The sequence below is a fragment of the Mirounga leonina genome, unplaced genomic scaffold, assembly GCF_011800145.1.
Source record: "Mirounga leonina isolate KUSES-001 unplaced genomic scaffold, KU_Mleo_1.0 Mir_154, whole genome shotgun sequence".
Taxonomy (NCBI): domain Eukaryota; kingdom Metazoa; phylum Chordata; class Mammalia; order Carnivora; family Phocidae; genus Mirounga; species Mirounga leonina.
In genome coordinates this window covers 26,916,479-26,936,748 of record NW_023270389.1, presented here as the reverse complement: position 1 = coordinate 26,936,748, position 20,270 = coordinate 26,916,479, and the positions used below count along the sequence as shown (strand labels likewise).

At 47.1% G+C, this 20,270-nt stretch overlaps 2 protein-coding genes across 5 annotated transcripts in view; both read right to left on the bottom strand.

Annotated features, from left to right (window-relative positions):
• Positions 1–10,527, bottom strand: part of ADIPOR1 (adiponectin receptor 1) — a 16,134-nt gene extending 5,607 nt beyond the window's left edge. Inside the window, exons 1-6 of one of the 4 annotated variants that reach the window (XM_035010295.1) lie at positions 10,387–10,527; positions 6,649–6,715; positions 5,386–5,550; positions 3,413–3,647; positions 1,798–1,914; positions 347–518 (exon numbers count right to left, since the gene is read on the bottom strand). In XM_035010295.1, the coding sequence (XP_034866186.1) occupies positions 347–518; positions 1,798–1,914; positions 3,413–3,553 (430 nt within the window). In that variant the 5' untranslated portion in view covers positions 3,554–3,647; positions 5,386–5,550; positions 6,649–6,715; positions 10,387–10,527. Of the gene's footprint in view, positions 1–346; positions 519–1,797; positions 1,915–3,412; positions 3,648–5,385; positions 5,664–6,648; positions 6,716–10,386 lie in introns of those variants that run through there. The other 3 variants (XM_035010294.1, XM_035010297.1, XM_035010296.1) reach the window with 3 other exon arrangements.
• Positions 10,528–13,569: 3,042 nt separating this feature from the next.
• Positions 13,570–18,695, bottom strand: LOC118014185 (NADH-cytochrome b5 reductase 1). The gene is made up of 9 exons (XM_035010293.1): positions 18,616–18,695; positions 18,156–18,305; positions 17,979–18,051; positions 17,409–17,515; positions 17,046–17,175; positions 16,273–16,356; positions 15,276–15,361; positions 14,716–14,815; positions 13,570–14,366 (listed from the first exon to the last, which is right to left on the bottom strand). The coding sequence occupies exons 1-9, from the start codon at positions 18,628–18,630 to the stop codon at positions 14,194–14,196; spliced, it is 918 nt and encodes a 305-aa protein (XP_034866184.1). The 5' UTR covers positions 18,631–18,695; the 3' UTR covers positions 13,570–14,193.
• Between the last annotated feature and the right edge of the window lie 1,575 nt (positions 18,696–20,270).

Below are 20,270 nucleotides of genomic sequence, written 5' to 3'. Positions count from 1 at the left end.
ATAATACCCTCCAGTTCCATCCACATCGTTGCAAATGGCAAGATCTCATTCCTTTTGATGGCTGCATAATATTCCATTGTGTGTGTGTGTGTGTGTGTGTGTGTATACCACATCTTCTTTATCCATTCATCTGTCAATGGACATCTTGGCTCTTTCCACAGTTTGGCTATTCTTCTCCTGGTTCTAGGTCTTCCTCCTCTAGTCTCAAAGATCAGTGATCAAGGATCAATCAATCAGTCAGAACAACTTTGTTCTTTTCCTTCCCATGGACAAAGGCTATATAATCCCTCCCTTGGCCTTTAAGGAGACAAAAACATTGGATTTCTTCCCCACCCAAATCACTCACCAAGCAGATGGGTCCAGATGTTGCCAGTTTCTGTATGGATGCGGAAAATGCTCTTGAAGCAAGCCCGGAAGGAGGGCATAGGTGGTCTATGGCCATGTAGCAAGTAGTCATTGTCCTTCAGCCAGTCAGGGAGTACGTCATATGGGATGACCCTCCAGCGTCCCTCCCAGACCTGGAATATATACACTGTAAGAAGGGCCCTAAAGAATGCTAGTTTCCCCAAGGACAAGGATTGAAGGACAGCCAGTCTAGGAGAATGTCAACCAGGCTTCGGTGGTAGGTAATAGGGAACCAGCCTGGACCTACAGATGTCCAAGGCACAGTATGAACGAGGCCATCGCAGTACTGTATATCTTGACCAATTTTTGCTAATGCCTTTGTTCTTGCGTCATGTTAGTTTATCTGGATATGCTTTAGATAAAGGTATCTCAATCTTGAAAAAAATATGGCAGGACCTTCTTTAAGCTACTTGAAATTTCACAATTAAGTAAAAATAGTGAATGAAAACAAAGAAACAGAAACTATATATAATGGTTTTGAAAACATACATTTTATCGTTCCTTTGCCCCTCTAATCCAGGAGATTCTGGTTGACCCCTGCTCAGTCCTTTCCCCCCGGTAGATTCCAAGTCCTTCCTAGGTTGGGACTATGTCTTTTTAGAGCAGGGGTTCTTAACCCAGGACACACGGACAATGGATAGAATCCAGGGAGGGATGAAAATCTGGATGGGAAAAAAATGATCTTTCATTTTTGCTCACCTCTACCTGGAATCTAACACTCCCCTCAATTATAAATGTGGGCACCAAAGCACAGTAGTGCTGGAACGTGCGACTGTCACCCATAGAAATCCAAGATATTTTCATACACTAGTTTTGCAGATATCAAAATATTGTTACGCTTCACCGCTTAGAAATGATAAATTTTAGGGCGCCTGGGTGGCTCAGTTGGTTAAGCGACTGCCTTCGGCTCAGGTCATGATCCCAGGGTCCCTGGATCGAGTCCCGCATCGGGCTCCCTGCTCGGCAGGGAGTCTGCTTCTCCCTCTGACCCTCCTCCCTCTCATGCTCTCTGTCTCTCATTCTCTCTGTCTCAGATAAATAAATAAAATCTTTAAAAAAAAAAATGATAAATTTTAATAAAATACATTACCACTTGTCATTAACGCATATCCAGTGTGTTCATAAAAGGAGCCCACATTAAAATTTTGGAACTTTAAAAATTAAAAAATTCTAACGACTGCCAAAGGGATCCATAGCAAAAAAAGCTAAGAACTTCTGTTTTAGAATATATTGTGAGCACTGCCTAACACGGTAGGTAGTAAAAATGTAGCTAGCCTTCCCCTTTATTTACTTCATCTTGAGCAAAAACAAACCCACAGGCAGGAGTAAAAGTTCTTCAATCCAATGCGTATTTGCTGCCCTTCACCCAGGACAGAAGCTACTGGGCTGTACCTTGTACACAAACTCCTCCATCTTTTCCATGGCATGGTGGGCCTGCAGGGGAAGTGTCAGTACCCGCACCTCCTCCTCCTCTTCCTGGGGCACTGGGCATGCTTGCTCTTCTTCAGCCTACAGGGACAAAAAATACACAAAAACCAATCCTAAGAGCCATCTCATACTCTGTGCTAGTCCAGATCAGAAAGATCCAAAGAAACCTGAACTCAACACTTCCTGCCTGGCCTCTCTCCTACCCATAGGACCTTGTGGCTTTTTCTCCAAAGGCATGATAGTTAATGAGTTTGTAACACTGTAGCTCAAGCTTGATTAATACTTTGCAAATGCTGGAGTGAAAGCTCAATTCAGCCCACAGGAGGCAGACTGGTGGGGGCTGACGCAAAAGGGATACGGGACTGCCACACCAGTTCTAAATGTTCTTTAAGTTTGGATGGCCTCTCCTTACCTATCGGACAGTGGTTCTCAACTGTCCCCAGTTTCCCAAATCTCTCTCTGTTCTAGACCACTAAATCCTCAAAACAATGGAAGAGACAGAGTCTCAGAGATTCCCTTAACAATTTAAATCTGTTCATGGTTCCCTGTTCACTGACTCTGGGGATTATATCATGGCTGAAACTTTGTATTCCTTGCAGCTCCCAAGAGTCTCAGGGCTTCCAAACTGGTTCTGTAGAAAGCAGCAGCTTTCTACAGGACAGGACAGAGTCCTGACCCCCAAGGAGCTTTGACACAAAGTGTGCACATGGGAGAGCACTTCCCTATCAAGGAGAGAGACTTTTCTCTCAGTCCCAAGGCTCCAAACCATGGAGATGGAGAGCTGGGAGGTTCAGCTCCTCTTTCGCTCTCCTGTTGATGGTCCCTGGGAAACGAATGGTTCCTCTTAAATTGTGTGGTACAGATTCCTGCTTGCCTACCCCCATGTCCATTCTCTCTCTCTCTTCCTCAGTAACAAAGCCCTTGGTTTTATTCAGGGTGGGAATGTTACTGTAATTTTACTCAGGCCCAATGAAGAGATGACACTGCCTACATTCCACTGCAGCCGAATATAACTATGTAACTAAATTCTGGCCTATGGGATGTAAATGGAAGTGTTGCGAGATACTTCCAGAAAGGGTGGGCCCTTCTCCTCTTTCCCCTTCCTCATTTTCTGGTGGCTGGTAAGGGGGTGTGATGGAGGATCAAGACAGAGGCCTGACAGTCGTGGAGCCCTGTTATCAGCCTGGGATGGGTTACTTCTAGAATTCTTCTACATGAGACACACTGTCTTCTGTCTTGTCAAAACTATAGGGATTTTTGTTTGTTATATGGAGCCAAACCTAATCCTAACTGATGCTTCCTTCATTCACAGGCATTTACTAATTACTTACTGGACTTCAGGCCTTGTGTTAAGTCCTAGGGTTATAAAGATGAGTGAACTTGCAAAAGCTTACAGTGGAAAAAGGATACAAATAAAAAAAGATACATATAATACAGTATGATAAGGACTGGATGGAGATATTCCCAGGGTGCTATGGTCCCTCCTTTGGGGAGAGGTGAGATCTTAAAAAAATGGACACTGACACAGGCCTAATGAGAGGTTCTGATTAAGGCAGTGACTCCTGGGAAGACAACTTACTTTGGTTGGGTTGGCAGTTACCCGTTTGCCCTTCTCTTCTAGCAGGGGTCCCAGTTCAGCCAGCTCCACTGTGTCCGTTTCCCTGTTACTGGCAGGAGCCCCATTGCCCTGTGCCACCACAGATCCTTTGTGAGAAGACATCTGGCTGGTACCTCAATACCCTGCAGCTTCAGCTTGGGGAAAGGTTGGGGTCTCTCAGCCCCAGGGGGCAGAGATCTCCCTGTGATGGTAAACACTAAAAGCAAACACAAACATGAAGGGTATTGACAAGTGATTCCTCTTACAGTTTCATTTCCATGAGTCAACACTGAATAAGACACAGCTAATCAACTCACACCCTACCTCCAATTCTAAAGGCTAGGTAATTGCTAAATTAAAATCTATTCCTTGTTCTCCCTCTTTAATGTTAGTCTTGACTCAGAACTTCACTAATCTTACAGATAAGGTTGAAAATATAACATCTGGTTGCTTGTCTTCAAAGGATCTGTGGTAATCATACCAAACTGTCACCACAGAAAACCAGCTACTCACCCTCAACCCCCTCCCACAGATGTGGAGCCCAATTAGTGAGAAGAGTCTAGCCTACCATTCTCAAAGCTATTCTGCCCCAGAAAGGCTTGGCTCTGAGAATGGGGAGCAAAAATAGAAGGCCAACCCCTGGCTGTAATTACAGTTGACCCTTCAACAAGACAGGTTTGCACTGCAAGGGTTCACCTATATGCAGATTTTCTGCAAGACATATATGTACAGTACTGTAAATATATTTTCTCTTCCTTATGATTTTCTTAATAAGTTTCTTTTTTCTAGTTTACTTTATTGTAAGAATATAGTATGTAATGCATGTAACATACAAAATAATGTGCTAATCAACTGTTTATGTTATTGGTAAGACTTCTGGTCAACAGTAGGCTATTAGTATTTAACTTCTGGTTAGTCCGAAGTTACACGTGGATTTTCAACTGTGCGGGAGTCAGTGCCCCTAACCTCCGTGTTGTTCAAGGGTCAACTATATTTCAAGACCACCCAATCTTTAAATAAATTAAATGCCAACTGAACTCGGATGGGCTTTTTCTACAAATGATCTGACAAGTGTGCCTCATATGCAGAAGGAACTTGGTTGTGAGCTAGATGGTTAATTTCTCTGCAATGTCTACTAATTCTACTGTAGGATTATAGCCTGGGTTCGACACTTGGGTAAAAGCTTTCATCATAATCTCTCCTTAAAGCAAGCAATAACTTACCTGGGAGCAGGAAGTTGAAGACAAGGAGGCAGCCCCAGCCTTGCCCTTTGCCAAACACATACCAAACAACCAGCTCAGTAAGAGCTTGTCCCAACCACCATAGTTCATAATCTAAGCCCCACTCAAATTAGTTTTTCAGAAACTAGAGACAGGTACACAAATCCTTAAGGAAAACCTGAGAAACCTAGAATTCAGTTTTCTAGGAAAAACTTCTAATACTTGAGGTTTTCCTGAGTTGGACTTCAGGCACTGGTCTTCCAATCAAGCCTCAGGGAGATGAAAATGACATTGAAAAGAGAGAAAAGTGTCCAAAGATGCTCACCATCTTGTATATTACTAGCCCCCCGCCCCAACAAAGGAGTTTATTACTCATAGCAACAGTAATGACCAGAATACTAGCATTTTTATGCACTGGCTCTGTGAACCCAATGACCACAGGGCAATGCAAAGAGGGTCAAGCAGCACCTGCACAGGGAGTGGGCTGCATTACCAGAGAGGAAATTTAAGCTTAGGGAACCCAAACCTTTAATAATACGCAGTAACCATGACTGCTCATGAGAGAGACACTCTATCTCCCACCGCTGTTCACTACACAAACATGTTTGATTTCTTATACCAGTTCTCTTTTTATCCAAGCCTAATTACAGTTCCTTCTCAGGGATTATAATTGGATATAAGTAGTCGGATGAGGGCAGTCCTTAAATTTCAAAAGTCATGCTATGTTCAACTCACCAGCACAGCTGAAAGCAATAGGCAAATCTAGTTCGAGAGCAAACAGTAACTCACTGCACAGCAGATCTTTATATGGTGTCAACATATAGATAGTTCTTCTTCCTTCAAATGTGCAAGATTCTGACAAGACAGGTGCCAGCCCACAGCCAAAGCCAACAATTGAGCCTAAGGAGAACAGGAAACTGGAGGCCCCTGAAAACCTCAGGAAATAGACAATCCCCTTAAGAAACACTGGGAAATCTTTTTCAATGGGTTGACCACAAAACATTATTTCCTTAGAGTGAAGTACTCCTGAATAAACAGCTTTACTAAGAAATACTCTATACTAAAGAAAAGAAAAATAAAAAGCTTTGGGCACTTTGGACAAGTCTGAATAGGGTGCATACACTTAGCTCAGAACACTGCTGCCGGGGCAAAAACAACAACAACAACAACAACAAAACCCCCCAAAACTCAGGTTCTGTGATATGTACCCTTGATTTTGGTCAGAACCCATATTCAAAATGAATGAATGAAGGGAGCAGCATTCTAGTCCGCAAGCATATGACTTATTAGCTTCTTGTCACTAGCCAAGGGTTTATGCACTTTTTCTTGTGCCTGTGGGGCTTTCTCCTTTTCCCCAGAGTAAGCCAATATATTCACAGAATATTTAACAAATATATTTAGCACTAGCACCCAAAGGCATTCTAAGGTACTGTGCAAAACACACAGCTGAACAAGCGTCTTCAAAGGAGCCTATCATCAGATGGCATGAGGTCACTTGTGATATGTACAAAGTCAGTGATGTAATTTCACGTTTCAGGAGGGCAGCGGAGGGAGAGAACAATAACCGAGAATGGCCACATACTAAATTCAGTTATTTCGAATGCTGTGTAACTATTTTACTAGAGGCAATGAGAATAATATAGATAAACTTTAAGTTGGACAGTTAGGGTCAGAGATCAAATGCAGAGTCCAGCTTGGTATTCTTCCTAATTTCCTCATTTGAACTGCAAAGTTTTTATGCCCTCAAGTCTAGTGCTCTTCTAGGATGATCTCTGTCTCTTGGCCAACATGTCTTTCCCCTTTCAGTCCAAATCACTCTGTTAATTCTTCTGATGCCCTCCAGCTCCTCTTATCACTAGCTCCTACACCTCCCCTCAGCATTGTCTTCTAGGCCCAGAGTCACTAAACCTAACAGACATCCCAGTTAACTCACAAACCAGCCATCAGCTACAACTCATCATACAAGATATGGCATCATGCATCATGTCAAGTACATACAATGGAGGTCAATGGAGATCATGTCATCATAGTGAGCAAAGTCCATTGTCCAGTTTGGTCTTCTAAACTGTAGCAACACAGAGACAGGAAAGGGAGAGATAGGGATCGGAGGTCTGGCAAGAGAGAAGAGCAAATAATACTAGGATCTGGAAATATAACTTCTTATAGGGTGACCATTCACAAACAACTGGGAATTATTACAAGCAAGTGTTTTTGTCTTTATTATATAAAACCAGCATAAACCCCTATGGTATTAAGACCGATTCTGGGAGCACTCAGAAGAGCCAAATATACTTCAACTTTCCGCCCGCTTTCTATATCCTTAGTATTAAAGAGGAAACACATTTCCCCTCAAACTCACCACACCCAATATGACAAATCAGAACTGGGCCAAACTCCACTGAGTGCATTTTTGATGGGATTTCTTCAATTCAAGCTAATAAAAATCTTTACCACTAAGCTTTCCAACTGGATAAACCTATGATATTAGAGAATAACGCTGTGGAGGCAGGGAGGTGTTTGTGCTCCTATAAATAAGATAATCCTGTGCCACACTTGGGAAAGAACTGATTGTTAATCACCCGCCAGTTAGCCAGAGAGTTTACTTCCCTCACAGTTTCTGGAGACATTTATTTTGAGAACCAGTTCCCAAGTTTTCCAAGCACACTCCTTCCCTGGAGTCAAAGGCATAAAGCTTCTTCTGTGAATTTTTAATCTGGAGTTTCTGGACCCTTAGAGATTCTGTGGGTAGGCATGGGTAGGCTCTATGTCTGCCTGACTCTATGATTCCAAAGCACGGTTAGGTTGGCAGTAAAGTCAAAGAACACAGACATCTTCTCCTCTACCTATGCTCTGTTCGGGCACGCGGTTTCACAGCCCTGCTGGGGAAAAGTGAGTCAAGGCAAAGACCTACGTTTGAAAATTACCAAACTGCAGCAGTGAGGCCTAAGCTTTCTCACTTGATGCTGGGTGTCACTGACTTAGTGTCTAAAGCGGAGAATCACACTCTAACTTCCCTTGTAGCTCTTCTCCAGCTATCCCAACAGAAGACTTTTTGATCCCACAGACTGATAAGCTTTCCAAATGCCATGACCAAAATAAATAAATAAATAAATAAATAAATAAATAAAAATTAAAAAAAAAAAATACACAGGCTGATGAAGGAGGTTCATGCCAGTCCCTGTTTTTAATATTTGGCTTTCAGATATATGGTCAATACACTTACACAGGAGAGCAGTCACTTAACACTGCGTACATGGGAAGCCCCAATCTAGGTGCATACCTAAAAGCCAATCAGTTGGAACTGGTTTGCCTACAGGGCACTTTCCAGGATTGTTTCCACAGAAGATAGTTATAAAATTTATGAACATTAATCACGCCCCCAACATTTCTGAGAAGGAAAGGGGAATTAACTTTGAGCATAGTGAGAGGAACAAAGTTTGGTGGGCGATATTAGAGACGAATGGAGGTTAAGGACAAATGGTAATGACTTTGATAAGTACCAGTACCAGAAAAAACAACAGCAACACCATAATTAATAAAGCTTCTGGGTTTAAACGTGACTGTTTAGTTCACCAGTGCAATCACATGTAGATAGGACAGGATAATACAGCAAGAGTTTTTTTTTTTTCTTTTTTAAGATTTTATTTATTTATTTGAGAGAGAGTGCATGAACGGGGAGGAGGGGGGACGGGCAGAGGGAGAAGCAGACTCCCTGCTGAGCGGGCAGCCCGACACCCCCCGGGGCTCTATCCCAGGACCCTGAGATCATGACCTGAGCCAAAGGCAGCCGCTTAACCAACCGAGCCACCCAGGCGCCCCTACAGCAAGAGTGCTAAAGAGTTCAGTTTGGCTTTATATTATAGGGGTCAACGGAAATTTCCTAGGGAAATAGAGAACAAACTTAACTAGCCTAGAGAGAAACACAAATTCTATTCTATTATCCATCAGACAATACCTATTGATTGTGCCTACACAGATAAAGCAAAGGAGAATTAGAGGAGGCAATAACTTTTTCTACTAACATCACTACAAGGCTAAATGCCATTAAGTGCTGGAGGAATTCAGAAGAAAAGCTCAATTTTAGTTGGAATGACCAGGAAAGGTTTTGTGGAAGACCTTAAGGAAGTATCTTGATAGACAGAATGGAAGTAGTGGCCATTCCAGAAGTGTACCTGGTATGACCAAGGCACGCTTGAAAGAACACCGTCCCCAGGGCAGTGAATAATCCACTTTTCCATAAGATAAAATGAGGCCAGACTTTAAGAAACTGAAGATAGCCTAAAAGCCTACTTAAGGTGGTATCCTTCATCCATTAGCACTGGTGAGCTTAGTGATTCTTTCCTACTTGCAGGCAAAGTGGTCATTTATTTTTTTTAAATCCCTTGGGAATCATGTAATTTCTTGGCCATTGAGAACAGAAGGCTCTCACATTCTATTCTGCAATTAGGTATGGTTTTGTGGAGGTCTACCGGAAGATGGACCCTCACAGGTAACACACCACAGTTTTTCAGATTGATTCCCCAAGTACCAACAACCACTGTATGGAAACACAGAAGTTACTCTGTAATAAATTTAGTGGCTGCGAGCTGGAAACTGCTAGCCTGACATTGCAATCTATTTAGCACCGCCCAGTCTAAATCCCTGGTACTGTAGATACTATAAAATATCAGCAACAGCCGTTGCCCTGTAACAGGTGACCTAACCCCATCAAGAGAGAAAGGCAGTGAACAACCCCACTACGACTTCACTTCAGAAAAGAACCAGATATTATGATGTTAACTTAATTAATATCAGCAGCCTATATATTCCCTGCTGTGTTTTCTAGCCTGTCTTCTAAATACTTGGGGGAAACAGTATGGTTAACCTAGTAAAGTAGTATGTAGGCCTCTTATTGCTCCTGACACCTGAAATTGTGGAAACTGAAATTCGCCTCGTCAGTTTCCCAGTAGCCTGAGAAGCACTAGAAACTGAGGAAAAGCATATATGTTTTATTTTCTTAAAAGCCAAAGACTTGAAGATCAAAAATCTCTCACATAAGATGGCATACATCAATGTGAGATTTCTAAGGGAATAAAATTCCACATTCCTCCCAAACAATTTCGATTTTGCTCACGTTCCAGCTTTTAGGGTTACCTTAAATAAAGGTAAATTGTCCACTAATCTCCCTTTCTCCCCCCAGTCGAGGTGGGCACACTGTCGCGGTTTGATCTGCCAAAGACTCGTCGTCGAGGACCCCCTGGGGCTGCCCCGTCACCAAAGGCTGAGAGAGGCGCTTCTGCGACCCAGGCCCGCACCCCCCACTCCCCACTTGCCTCGCGCAGCGGCCTGGGGACCCGGCTTAGCTCTGGCCTGGCCCGTCCCGATACGATCCCCGGGCCGGGATCCCGACGTCTCAACTCCCCGGCGAGGCTGGGAAGACTCAGCACTCACCAAAGCGGTTGGCAGCCCGGGGGTAAAAACCGAGGGCGAGCAGCCCACCCGCCCTTAAATTGTTGTGGAGGCCGCCTCGGAGGCGGCGCGCAGTGGGAGGGGCCGGAAATGTTTACAACCCCGGCCGCGGAGCAGCCCCGAGGCGCCGCCGGCTCCGGCTGGGGGTCTTGAGACCCTCGCGGTGTCTGGGCGGGTCAGCCCCACGGGCTGTCCCCGCCTCAGGCCTGGGCCGAGGCTCCCGGGGGTCCTAGCGCTGCGGCCGATCCCCGCCCACCCGCTCGCCGCGGCAGCCCGGGGGGAACTTACGGCCGGCGGGCGGGCTCTGCTGGGGGCCGCGGTCCCCCGCGCTACATCCCGCGGCGCTGGTGGCGGCCTGCGGCCGAGCGGCCCGGTTCTTCAGCGCCCTCCCCGCGCCGGAAGGGGCGCGCGACCACACGGCGTCACCTCCGCGGCCGCGTCACCTCCTCTCGGGCTCTCCCTCCCCCTACTGCCAGGCATTCCTCCCGCAGTCCCAATCACAGGCCGGGTCCCCTCGGCCACGCCTCCCGAGCGCGGGGTACCGCCCCTTCTGGCCCGATCCCGCCCCCTCCGGCCCGGTCCCGCCCCCTCCGCGGCAGGCACCACCCTCGAGGCCCGGTTTCTCGCGGCAGGCCCCGCCCCCTGGCTCGGCTCCAATGGTAAGCTCCGCCTCTCCAGACTTGGGGAGGACCACACCCCCAAGTCACTAACTGGTGCGCGTGATGGAGAAGGAATTTCTAGGAATTAGACCGAACCCAGCGAAGGAATGCCGAATTCCCTACCATGCACCTTGTCCTCTAAATTGGGAAACTCTCTCCACTTTATATGTTACCAACGCCAGTGGTTTTATCTCCGAAACACTTAATTTCTTCTTCAGTCTCAGGGTCCCTTTCTCCCCTCCACGAATGTTTCTTTCTTTTTTTTTTTAAGGTTTTATTTATTTATTTGACAGAGGGAGAGATAGAGATAGAGAGAGCACAATCAGGGGGAGTGGGAGGCAGAGGGAGAAGCAGGTTTCTCCTGGGAGCAAGGAGCCCTATGGAGCGAGGTTCCATCCCAGGACACTGGGATCAGTGACCCCAGCTGAAGGCAGACGATTAACCACTTGAGTCACCCAGGCGCCCCCCTACGAATGTTTCTTCAAGTGCCTACCATGTGCAAGGCACTGGGCTAGACTTTAGTTTTGACTCCTGTTATTTCTCTTCAGAAACAGCGGGATTGTTTCTAACTAGTCTTGCTTGAGAGAACTCTCTGCTCCAGCTCCCTGCTCCCACATTGCAGCCAGAATGGTGGCCCTGGAGTGCATGTCAGGGAGACTTGGGCGGTGCAGCCCTCCGCTGAATCACAGAACACAGAAACTTCGAGGAACTGACAATTTTCTCAGTTCTCCCAAGGATAGTACAGAGCTAGTGCTATTCTAGATGCTGAGAGAGAAGGCAATTTGTTATAATCTTACATGGACGCCTCGGGGCAATGGGATTAATTCTTTTGGTGCTGGTTAAAAGCATGGGCTCAGGAGTCACATAGAACCAAGTTTCCGACCCTGGCCAGCCTATGATCTTGAGCACGTTACTGGTCAAGAGAATTATCTCATCTGAAAAATGGGAATAAAATAGTGTTATTTCAGGGGCGCCTGGCTGGCTCAGTTGTGGAGCACTCGACTCTTGATCTCTGGTTTGTGAGTTCGAGCCCATGTTGGGTATAGAGATTACTTTAAAAAAATAAAATCTTGAAAAAAACCGTGCTATTTCACTGAACCTTTGTCAGGATTAAATGAGATAATTTATGCAGGCTCTTAGTGTGATGCCCGGAAAATGGTGAATGCTTCATCAAAGGTAGCTATTATGAATTGCCCACTGTACAAAACCCTCAGAAATTTCACTGTCCACAGGATTGAGTTTTAAGTTTCTTTACCGAGACATTACAAAGGCCTTTATCAGCTGGTTCTCACCTACTCTCCGGACTCATCTTGCTCTACTTTCCCTCTGGCATTTGGGCCTCACTGAACTTCTCCTAGTTCTCCAAATACGGACATCTCTTTTATTCCTCCAGGCTTTTGCAAATGCTGATTCTTCTTCAGGATTGCCCTTCCTCCCATTCTCCGCTGAAAGATCCAAGCAATTGACAAGGCCCAGTTCTGAGTTTGGCTTTGGACTGAGACTGCTAGGTTCACATTCTGGCTCTGCCAGCCACTGACCAACTGTATGACCTTTGGTAAAATCTTAATCATAGACTCACAGGATTATCATAAGGATTAAATTATACAGATGAGTATTTAGCACAGCACCTATTACATGGCTAACTCAAAAATGTTATTCTCTTTCTCCTACTCTGAATCTTTTCCAAACTCTTCCCATCTGTACCTTTTATCTCTACTATACAATTAATCACACTGTACACTATGTTGTAATTGTTTATTATTTGTCTATCTTACTCTAGACCAAGTTCTTTGGGGGGGGCGGTTTAAGACCAGTATTGGTCAGAATCGTATCCTTGGGAACTAGCAGTGCTTGGCAGGTGGCAGGTCCTTAATAAATGTTTGTTATGTTGAGTGAATGAGGCAGAAACCCATGTAAGACAAGGAACAGTGAGCTCTTGCGTGGGAAATTCTCTTTGTTGGGCTGCTTCACTATTTGAGCCTAACAATCCAATGCAAGATCTTTCTTTTTGGAGGTGAGGTGGCCAAGTGTGTCTCACAGAGCACAGTGGCATACACATACTAGCTGATCAAGAAATGTTTGATGGAATACTAGTAACAGTATTTATTGATGACTCTGCTGTACGGAGGGGTGAATTTTGCAGGCCCCACAAGCCTTTCTTTTGGGGCCCCAGGGAAAGCAACACATAGTTCCATGCAGGGAAGCAATGTTGACCTTCCTCCTAAGATTGATTCACTGTTCTGTCCCAATGGGACTAGCAAAGAAGATCTGAGGAAGCTGCCCTAGTCCAACCTTGGGAGAAGGGGGTGAATTATCATAGCAGAGGTGAAGGGCAGTCAGGATAGATGGGCCTGGGGGAGGCCAACTCTCTCTAGGCACCAACAAGTCTGGCTGGGGCTGGTGGTGATATCAGGTTACTATTTAAAGGAGAAAGTTTCTCTTCCAAACAGAAAGACAATACTTTAGTTGGTTTGCCAGGTACCTTGAAGTAGAAGCATGGTGAAGGAAGGGCCAAGAGAAGGCAGGGAGAGTGGCCAAACCAAGGGACCACTGTGATCATACCTGGGTTCAAAAAGCATCCCCTCCAACTTGTGTTCTCCCCCACCCTTAAAAGCCTCCGGGGAGAAGTTGAGCTTCTGGCTCTGCTGAGGCAGCTGTTAAGTGATCCCTGAGTTTGGTGGCAGGTCGTATTTCAGCACATGGCCCTAGCTCAAAGGTTCTCTGGAAGGCCTGGGAGAAATTCTGTGCTGGGAAATGCTTCCTCCCAGGATTCCCAGGTGCGAAAAGCCTTAGAAACAAACACAACAACCCCTTAGGTATAACACAGGGGCCTGAGCCCCGTTTATTTGCACAGCCAGAGGTTTCTGCCACAAGCAGCTGTCTTAGATTGTGGATGGCCATCTCCTTCCAACCGGGGCTGGGGCACGGAGAGACAGATTCCCTTCTCTGAGGTCTAAAGAAATCCTTTTCTCCTTTCCGGCAATCTCTACGAGACATCTGTAAGGCCGCTCAACTTGCGCTCACACGTGCAGAATCTGCTTGAGGTAAGCACCAAATATTAAGTAAAACCCATGACACAGGTTGTTCCTTTCATCACAGACACCCAGTGTGATGCTATTAAGGAACTAGCTAGTGTTGGGACCAATGTACATGCTTCCTTCTTTCGGACCCGTGGAAGAAAGTGCTCCACGGGCCTGACCTGGACCTTCTATCACATGGAGATCTGGGGGGCCCCTTCCAGGAACTACTCAGCCCTGGCCCTCTTCCATGGCTACAAGGATGCTGTTCCTGCAGGTATCATCCAGATTTCGGCTCCAGAGTAAGACACGAAGGCTGATACTGTCAGGAAAGGAATCTAGGGCTTATAGCGTTTGAGTACTGACTGAGGACAATTGCAGGGAACAGGACCAGGAAACAGGACCATGGAGCAGGATGCTCAGTAGGTGAATCGCATCTTTTGTGAGTAGCCCAGTTTGTCCAGGTTGGGATGGCAGGCCAGCTGCACCATCGGGGGTGGTCCACAGAGCAGCAGTAGTGCGTCGTCCCCTGGGGCGGGCAGGTGCTCCCGGATCATGTCGGCTGTCACAAAGCCCTTGCTGTAGGCCCAACCTGAAGTACAGAGGAGAGGAGAGACCAGACACTCCAGACTCATGCTGGCAAGGGGTCGGGTACCATAAGGTGGGGAGGGGTGAGTCCTGGGTAAAGCCTCTTGAGAAGGGATCAAGTTCTAACAGTAGCTGGGTGGGTATCCTCAGCCTGCTCCAGGTTCACAGCCATCCCTCCCCGCCCAATGAAAACAGGAACCCGAAGGAAGGGGCCCAGGAGAGGCACTAAGTCTGTGCACTCACACTTTTGAGTTTGGCTGTGCTGGAGGGTTGGTTTCACTGAGATCAGAAACCCCCCCCCTCCACCGGGGAGAAGGCCCTGATTTGCGGATGTCCAGAAATGGGGCAGGTACCTTCTGGGGGGTGATCCAGAGTGAACCAAAGTTTAAAGCGATTGGGATATCGGGCCTGCAGCTCCTCCAGGTCCTCCCGCAAGATTATGTCCTTTTCAGTCTGAAAGCGGAAGCAAAGTCTTTAGGAACCTCCTCAGGCACGCGTAAAAGAAGTTCTCTGCTATAATGACTTTCCAACCAGGATGGAAATAGAAAGCTAAAGTTCTAGCAAAGAAGCAAGACATTTAGAGAGATAGCATGAGGGGAAGGAGAGGGGAGTAGCCCTTATTTACACAGTATGAGGGAATAAAGATGGAATATTTAACAAAGGAAATCCAAGGAGCAGCTTTCTACACTTAGAACTAGGTTCCTTACATGTTTTCTTTTCATTTTACCTTAGGGGGCCAGGGAAGGATTTGGCTCAATGCTCCGTCCTCCTTGTGGCAGGAGAGGTCCTCTCCCTTGCAGGGGGGGACTTTGGGCAGAGGCCACAACGGGCACTGGACTTGCCGTGCCTGCTGGGGCCACACCTCTCAGCCTCCACAACTTTGAAGACCGAGGCCTGACAAAAGTAAACCAACCTGGTTGGCAAAAAGCAGGGAGCACTGGGTTGGATCTTCAGGGTCTTTCAGGATGGCCTGGATCAGCTGTAGCATTGGGGTGATTCCTGCAAACAGACAGCTCACGATGAGATAGGATGGCCGCAGCCCCTCCCCTGTCCTCGCGCCTTAGCTGATCAACCTGTCATCTTCATTCTACACCTTTACCACTCCGCTCCACCTTCCTTTAGTACCCTAATCCTCTGTCCTGCTGTGTGGCCTGCAGCACTGACATTCCGGGACAGAGATGCCCTTGATCCCACACTCCACTTTGTATCTGGCAGGTGAATTGTGGTCATGCTCACTATTCACATAAGATCATACTGTTGAAATCCTTCTAAGGAACCAATCTCAGACTCTTCCTCTAAAAGTCTACTGGAGGCTAGGACTCAAATGTCACAGATGAGTACCTAGTGATTCAATGATGAAGGTTCAGGAACACTGGACTTGTGGGTTGAGAGCATGTACTTTGGAACTGGACAGAGCTAGATACTAATCCTGTCTCTGGCCATTACTATTTAACCCTGTGGAGACCATTCGACCTCTCTGAACCTCCACTGTTTTCATCTGTAAAAGGGGAAGACTAATACCTACTTCATAGATATGCATGCATATAAAGTGACTAGCATCGTGTCTAATACAGAAACATCCAATATTTGTTCATTTTCTTCCTTCTCGACTCCCCTATTTCTAGCTGCTTCTCTATTCTCACCTAAAGATTATTAGATTCATTCAACTGGAGGTCTTGGGAGAGCCCACATGATTGATTTCTCTCATTCTATTAGTTAAAAAAAAATTTTTTTTTTCTTTCTACCTGATTATGGTTTGTTTTTCAGATACTAGAGAGTTCTAGGCATTGCCAGGAATCCACTGATTAACAGCTTGGCTATGATTACCAAACCTTCTGAGAGTCACTTGGGTGTTTTCATGGCAACAATCAACAATGGTGGGAGAGGATGGCCCCTCAAGTGATATACACCTGTTCCGCCGGCAATCATCCCCAGTTTCTTTGCCACTTGGGGTTCTGGTGGAGATTTTTTGTTGGGCTGAATGCTAAAATTCCCTGAAAAGTCAAGTGAAGAGAGGGGTGGAAGAGAAAAGTCAACACCAGGAAATAAGAAAACAAATACAGAACTGAAAATGTGTCCCAGGCCAGTTTGGCAGCTGCTATGCTATCGGATCCCAGAGCTTGGGTGGAGGTTTGAGTTGAGCAGCCCTGACAATAATACACTTGAGGGACAATGGGGCCAGGACTATCTGTCCCATATTATTAAGTACCAGTCAGTTTAGGGTTACACAGTGAGTCATTAGCTGCCTCTGGCAGAGGGTCGCTCCCTGGTGAGGGCAACAGGCATGGAGCCAGGTGTGAATCTGTTTTCCCAAGTGGCACAGAGCAGCTCTGGAGGCTTGCTAATGCACGCAGCTGTTCCCATGGGCAGGGATGAAAGAAAGCTATCTCTGGCTATTTGAACCGCTCAGCCAGAGAAGCGAATCTCGGAGGGAGGGAAACAGAGACATGGGTTTGCTTTAGGCATGTCCACAGCAGTCATGGCTGGTGAATTCTAGTGGAGAACTGACCCCTGCGGCAAATGGAGCTGAGAAATATGCCTCTCTATCATATCAGTGCTATGTTTAAAGAAAGGGCAGCTCTGGGCCTTCTCCATGTGCACACATACACGCATGTGCATGGCCACACTGGGCCAAGATGACTATGGGCACTGAAGAAGGCTTAGGGAGGAGAGAGGCCATTACCTTTCCCGGTGTAAGTGAGCAACCCGCTGGGCCCTCGAAACTCCACCACATCCCCAATCTTCAGGCTATTCAGGTACTGAGACATCTTCCCTCCCTCAGGAAATTTGGGGTGCACACCCTTCAGGTAGACCTGGTAGAACAGAACATACTTCATTTGGAATGTCACTAACTTCTGAGCCACCTGCTGAATGGTCCTTCCTGAAGCTGGGGCAGGAATTACGCATGTGCCATCATCCCCATTCCAAGTTCTTTCTTCATATGCCCCAAGGACACGTGTCTCCTGCTATCAAACAATTCTTGGAAGTTTACAATCCCAGAAAGAGAAGGATAAGGAGCTCCTGGGGCACCTTCCTACCCCCTTACCTTGATGACAAGATCCACGTAGCCTTGGTCCTCATCACTGGTGACAGGAGTGTATGGCCTGATGACCAGGCTGCCATCGATCCGGGCAGAGAGGTAGACATGTTTGCCTGGGGACCACGTGGAAAGCTACATAAGGGCTGCTTGTGGACAAACGGCGTTCCTGTTACCTTTCGAAATACTCAAGGAATTTTGAGAGAACAAGGATGTCTTGCTTCCTAGCATGGTTCCAGTGAGCTACCAGGCAGGGAGGACCCCTTTGGGCCACCAGTTGTATCCTTCATAAGCCCCGCATTGGAGAAACTCATCAATTACTACCAGGACCTTAGCAGTGGCAGGTGATCTGAGGGTCCGCCAATGAGAACAAAATTAGTGTTTGCTTGCGGGGAGGTATAAGCAAATCCTGCAGGGAGGAGGAAGAACCGGTGAGTGTGAAGGATGTCTGGGGGCACAGAAGCCACACCCTGGAGTGGTCCCGGGGCCAGTGGTACCTCATGGATCCAGAGCTGGGTAGGGAGGGGAATCACCCTGTCAGGATACCCGGGAAAGGAGCCCACTGCACACTTTCCTTACCCACAGGCAGCCCCAGAATGTGGTGGGCGGTGGGCAGGGCAAAACGGAACCTCTTGGTGTTGTGGCTCACAGTCTGGAGGATGGATGACACACACGTTTCACCAGGCAAGTCTGGTGCTGCAAAGTCCCTTGGGTGGATGGTCCCCCCTCTACCCAGGTCCTTCCTCCACAACTTACCGTCTTGTCTAGCAGTCGCAGCAGGTACTTCTCATTGGGGTCCAGGAGAGTGACCTTTGGCCGGCGTGACCTCCGAATCAAGTAGGAGCCCAGAGCCAGGCCGAGCAGAGTCAGCAGCCCCACCCCCAGGGAGGCCAGAAGGACTGGGCTCTGTGGGTAGAGGAGGCAGCGTGACCATCACGCTGGGGAAGAGCCCGGGGAGGGGGTGGTGACTGTCCCGCACGACCAGCCGCCCCAGGGATGGCGACCCCGAGCTCCAGCGCGAGAGCCCGTCAGGGCCAGAAGGGTAACCTGAGCAGGGTCCCGAGCCCCACTGTGCGGTACCGGGACCCCGGCATCCAGGGCAGGTGCAGCGCCCTACGGGGCGGGGTCGGCGGCGAGAGCCTCTGGTCCGGAGCGGAGTGTCCAGAACCAGATGGGACGTAGTCCCCTGGTGCAGGGCACAGAGCAAGGGTCTCACCGGCTGGAAGCCCATGACGGCGCACCTCTTCCTCCGCCGCCAGGCCGGCGGACAGATCCCACAATGCGTCGCGGGGAGGGCAGGAGGCGGGGCCTGGCGAGGGCGGGGCTGGTGGGCGGAGCGGCTCTGCGCCCCACCCCTTTGTCCCAGACTTGGTGGCCAGGGGGCTCAGGAGCCCCTGGATTAATCCAAGATCTTTTAAGGCCGCAGCTCCCCTCCTCCACCCCCTCCCTAGCCTTCCATCCCTGCTACTTCGCTCTGCTCACCCCGAACAAGTTGGGAGTCCCGTCAAATGTAGAACCACACCAAGGTGGGTGGGGACTGGGAATCTGAGTCTGCGAATGCTAAACAGAAAGCTGTCTGGCATTGAGCCAGAGACGCGCCCACAGTTGAGCAGGAAAGGCTGAAATTACCTTAGTTTTCTGACAGAATGAATTGCAACAGAATTGAACAGTCTGGCGGAGGCTCCTTCAGGAATGAGCAGTGTGGCATGGCAACTTCATTGCCTGGTCCCACATGAAGGTCTTGCTTATAAGCGCCAGGCCACCGGGGCCGCTCAGTAGCTTCCTTTGGGTCCAAATCCAGCTTCTTGTCCTCATCTGAGTTCTCCTATCCTCAGGGTCAAAGACCTGGGCTTTGGAGGCCGACTGTACTAAATAAGAATCTCGCCTCTAGCACGGACTGGCTCTGTGACCTTACTTAACTTCTCTGTGACTCTTCATCTATAAGTGGGTATATACTGTCATCTGTCTAGTCCACAGGTTTGTTGTGAGGCTTAAATGAAATATGTAATGTGCCTAGTGTACTACCTGTTAGAGCAAAATATTAGACAGATGATCTCAGCTACTATAATGGCTCGGAAGATAGCACTGATAGGGTTTTAGATCTGAGCTCTAACAGGTAAAATGGGACAAGCAAATGAGCAAAATGGGACAAGGGGAGTCAGAAACAGACGCTGAGAGCCACCGAGCTACACATTTGCCAAAATGGCCATTCTTTCTTATACGCAGTTTCCCAACCAGACTGACATTTGCCCTTGGTTTCTTCTGAGGTCTCTTGCCTTGGCTGGTAGATACACATCTTCTTGAATTTTCACATGGTCTTATCTCTGCGTGTTTGTTTTCTAATCTCCTCTCCTTATAAGGCCACTAGTCATATTGGATTAGGGCCCACCCTACTGACCTCTTTAAAGACTCTATCTCCAAATACAGTCACATGCTGAGGCTAGAGGCTAGGACTTCAGTGTATGAATTTTGAGGGGGCAGGTGACACAATTCAGGCCCTAATAGAAGGGTGCTATTTTACATGCCATTGCTTCTTCTTTTTGGGGGGGATATACAAATATTTATTTTATTTATTTATTTATTTATTATGTTAATCACCATACATTCCATCACTAGTTTTTGACATGCCATTACTTCTTAAAATTTTGATTTCTAATTGTACATTATTAGATAGAAATAGATCGATTTCTATGTGTTGACCTTGTTTTCTGTGATCTTGCTAAACTCATTCATTAGTTCTAAGGGTTTGGTTTTGTTTTGTTTTTGGTAGATTTCTGGGAATTTTCTATACAGACAATCATGTCATCTGTGAATATAGGTAGTTTTGTTTCTTCCTTTCCAGCCTATATGCCTTTTCTTTTCCTTGCCTTA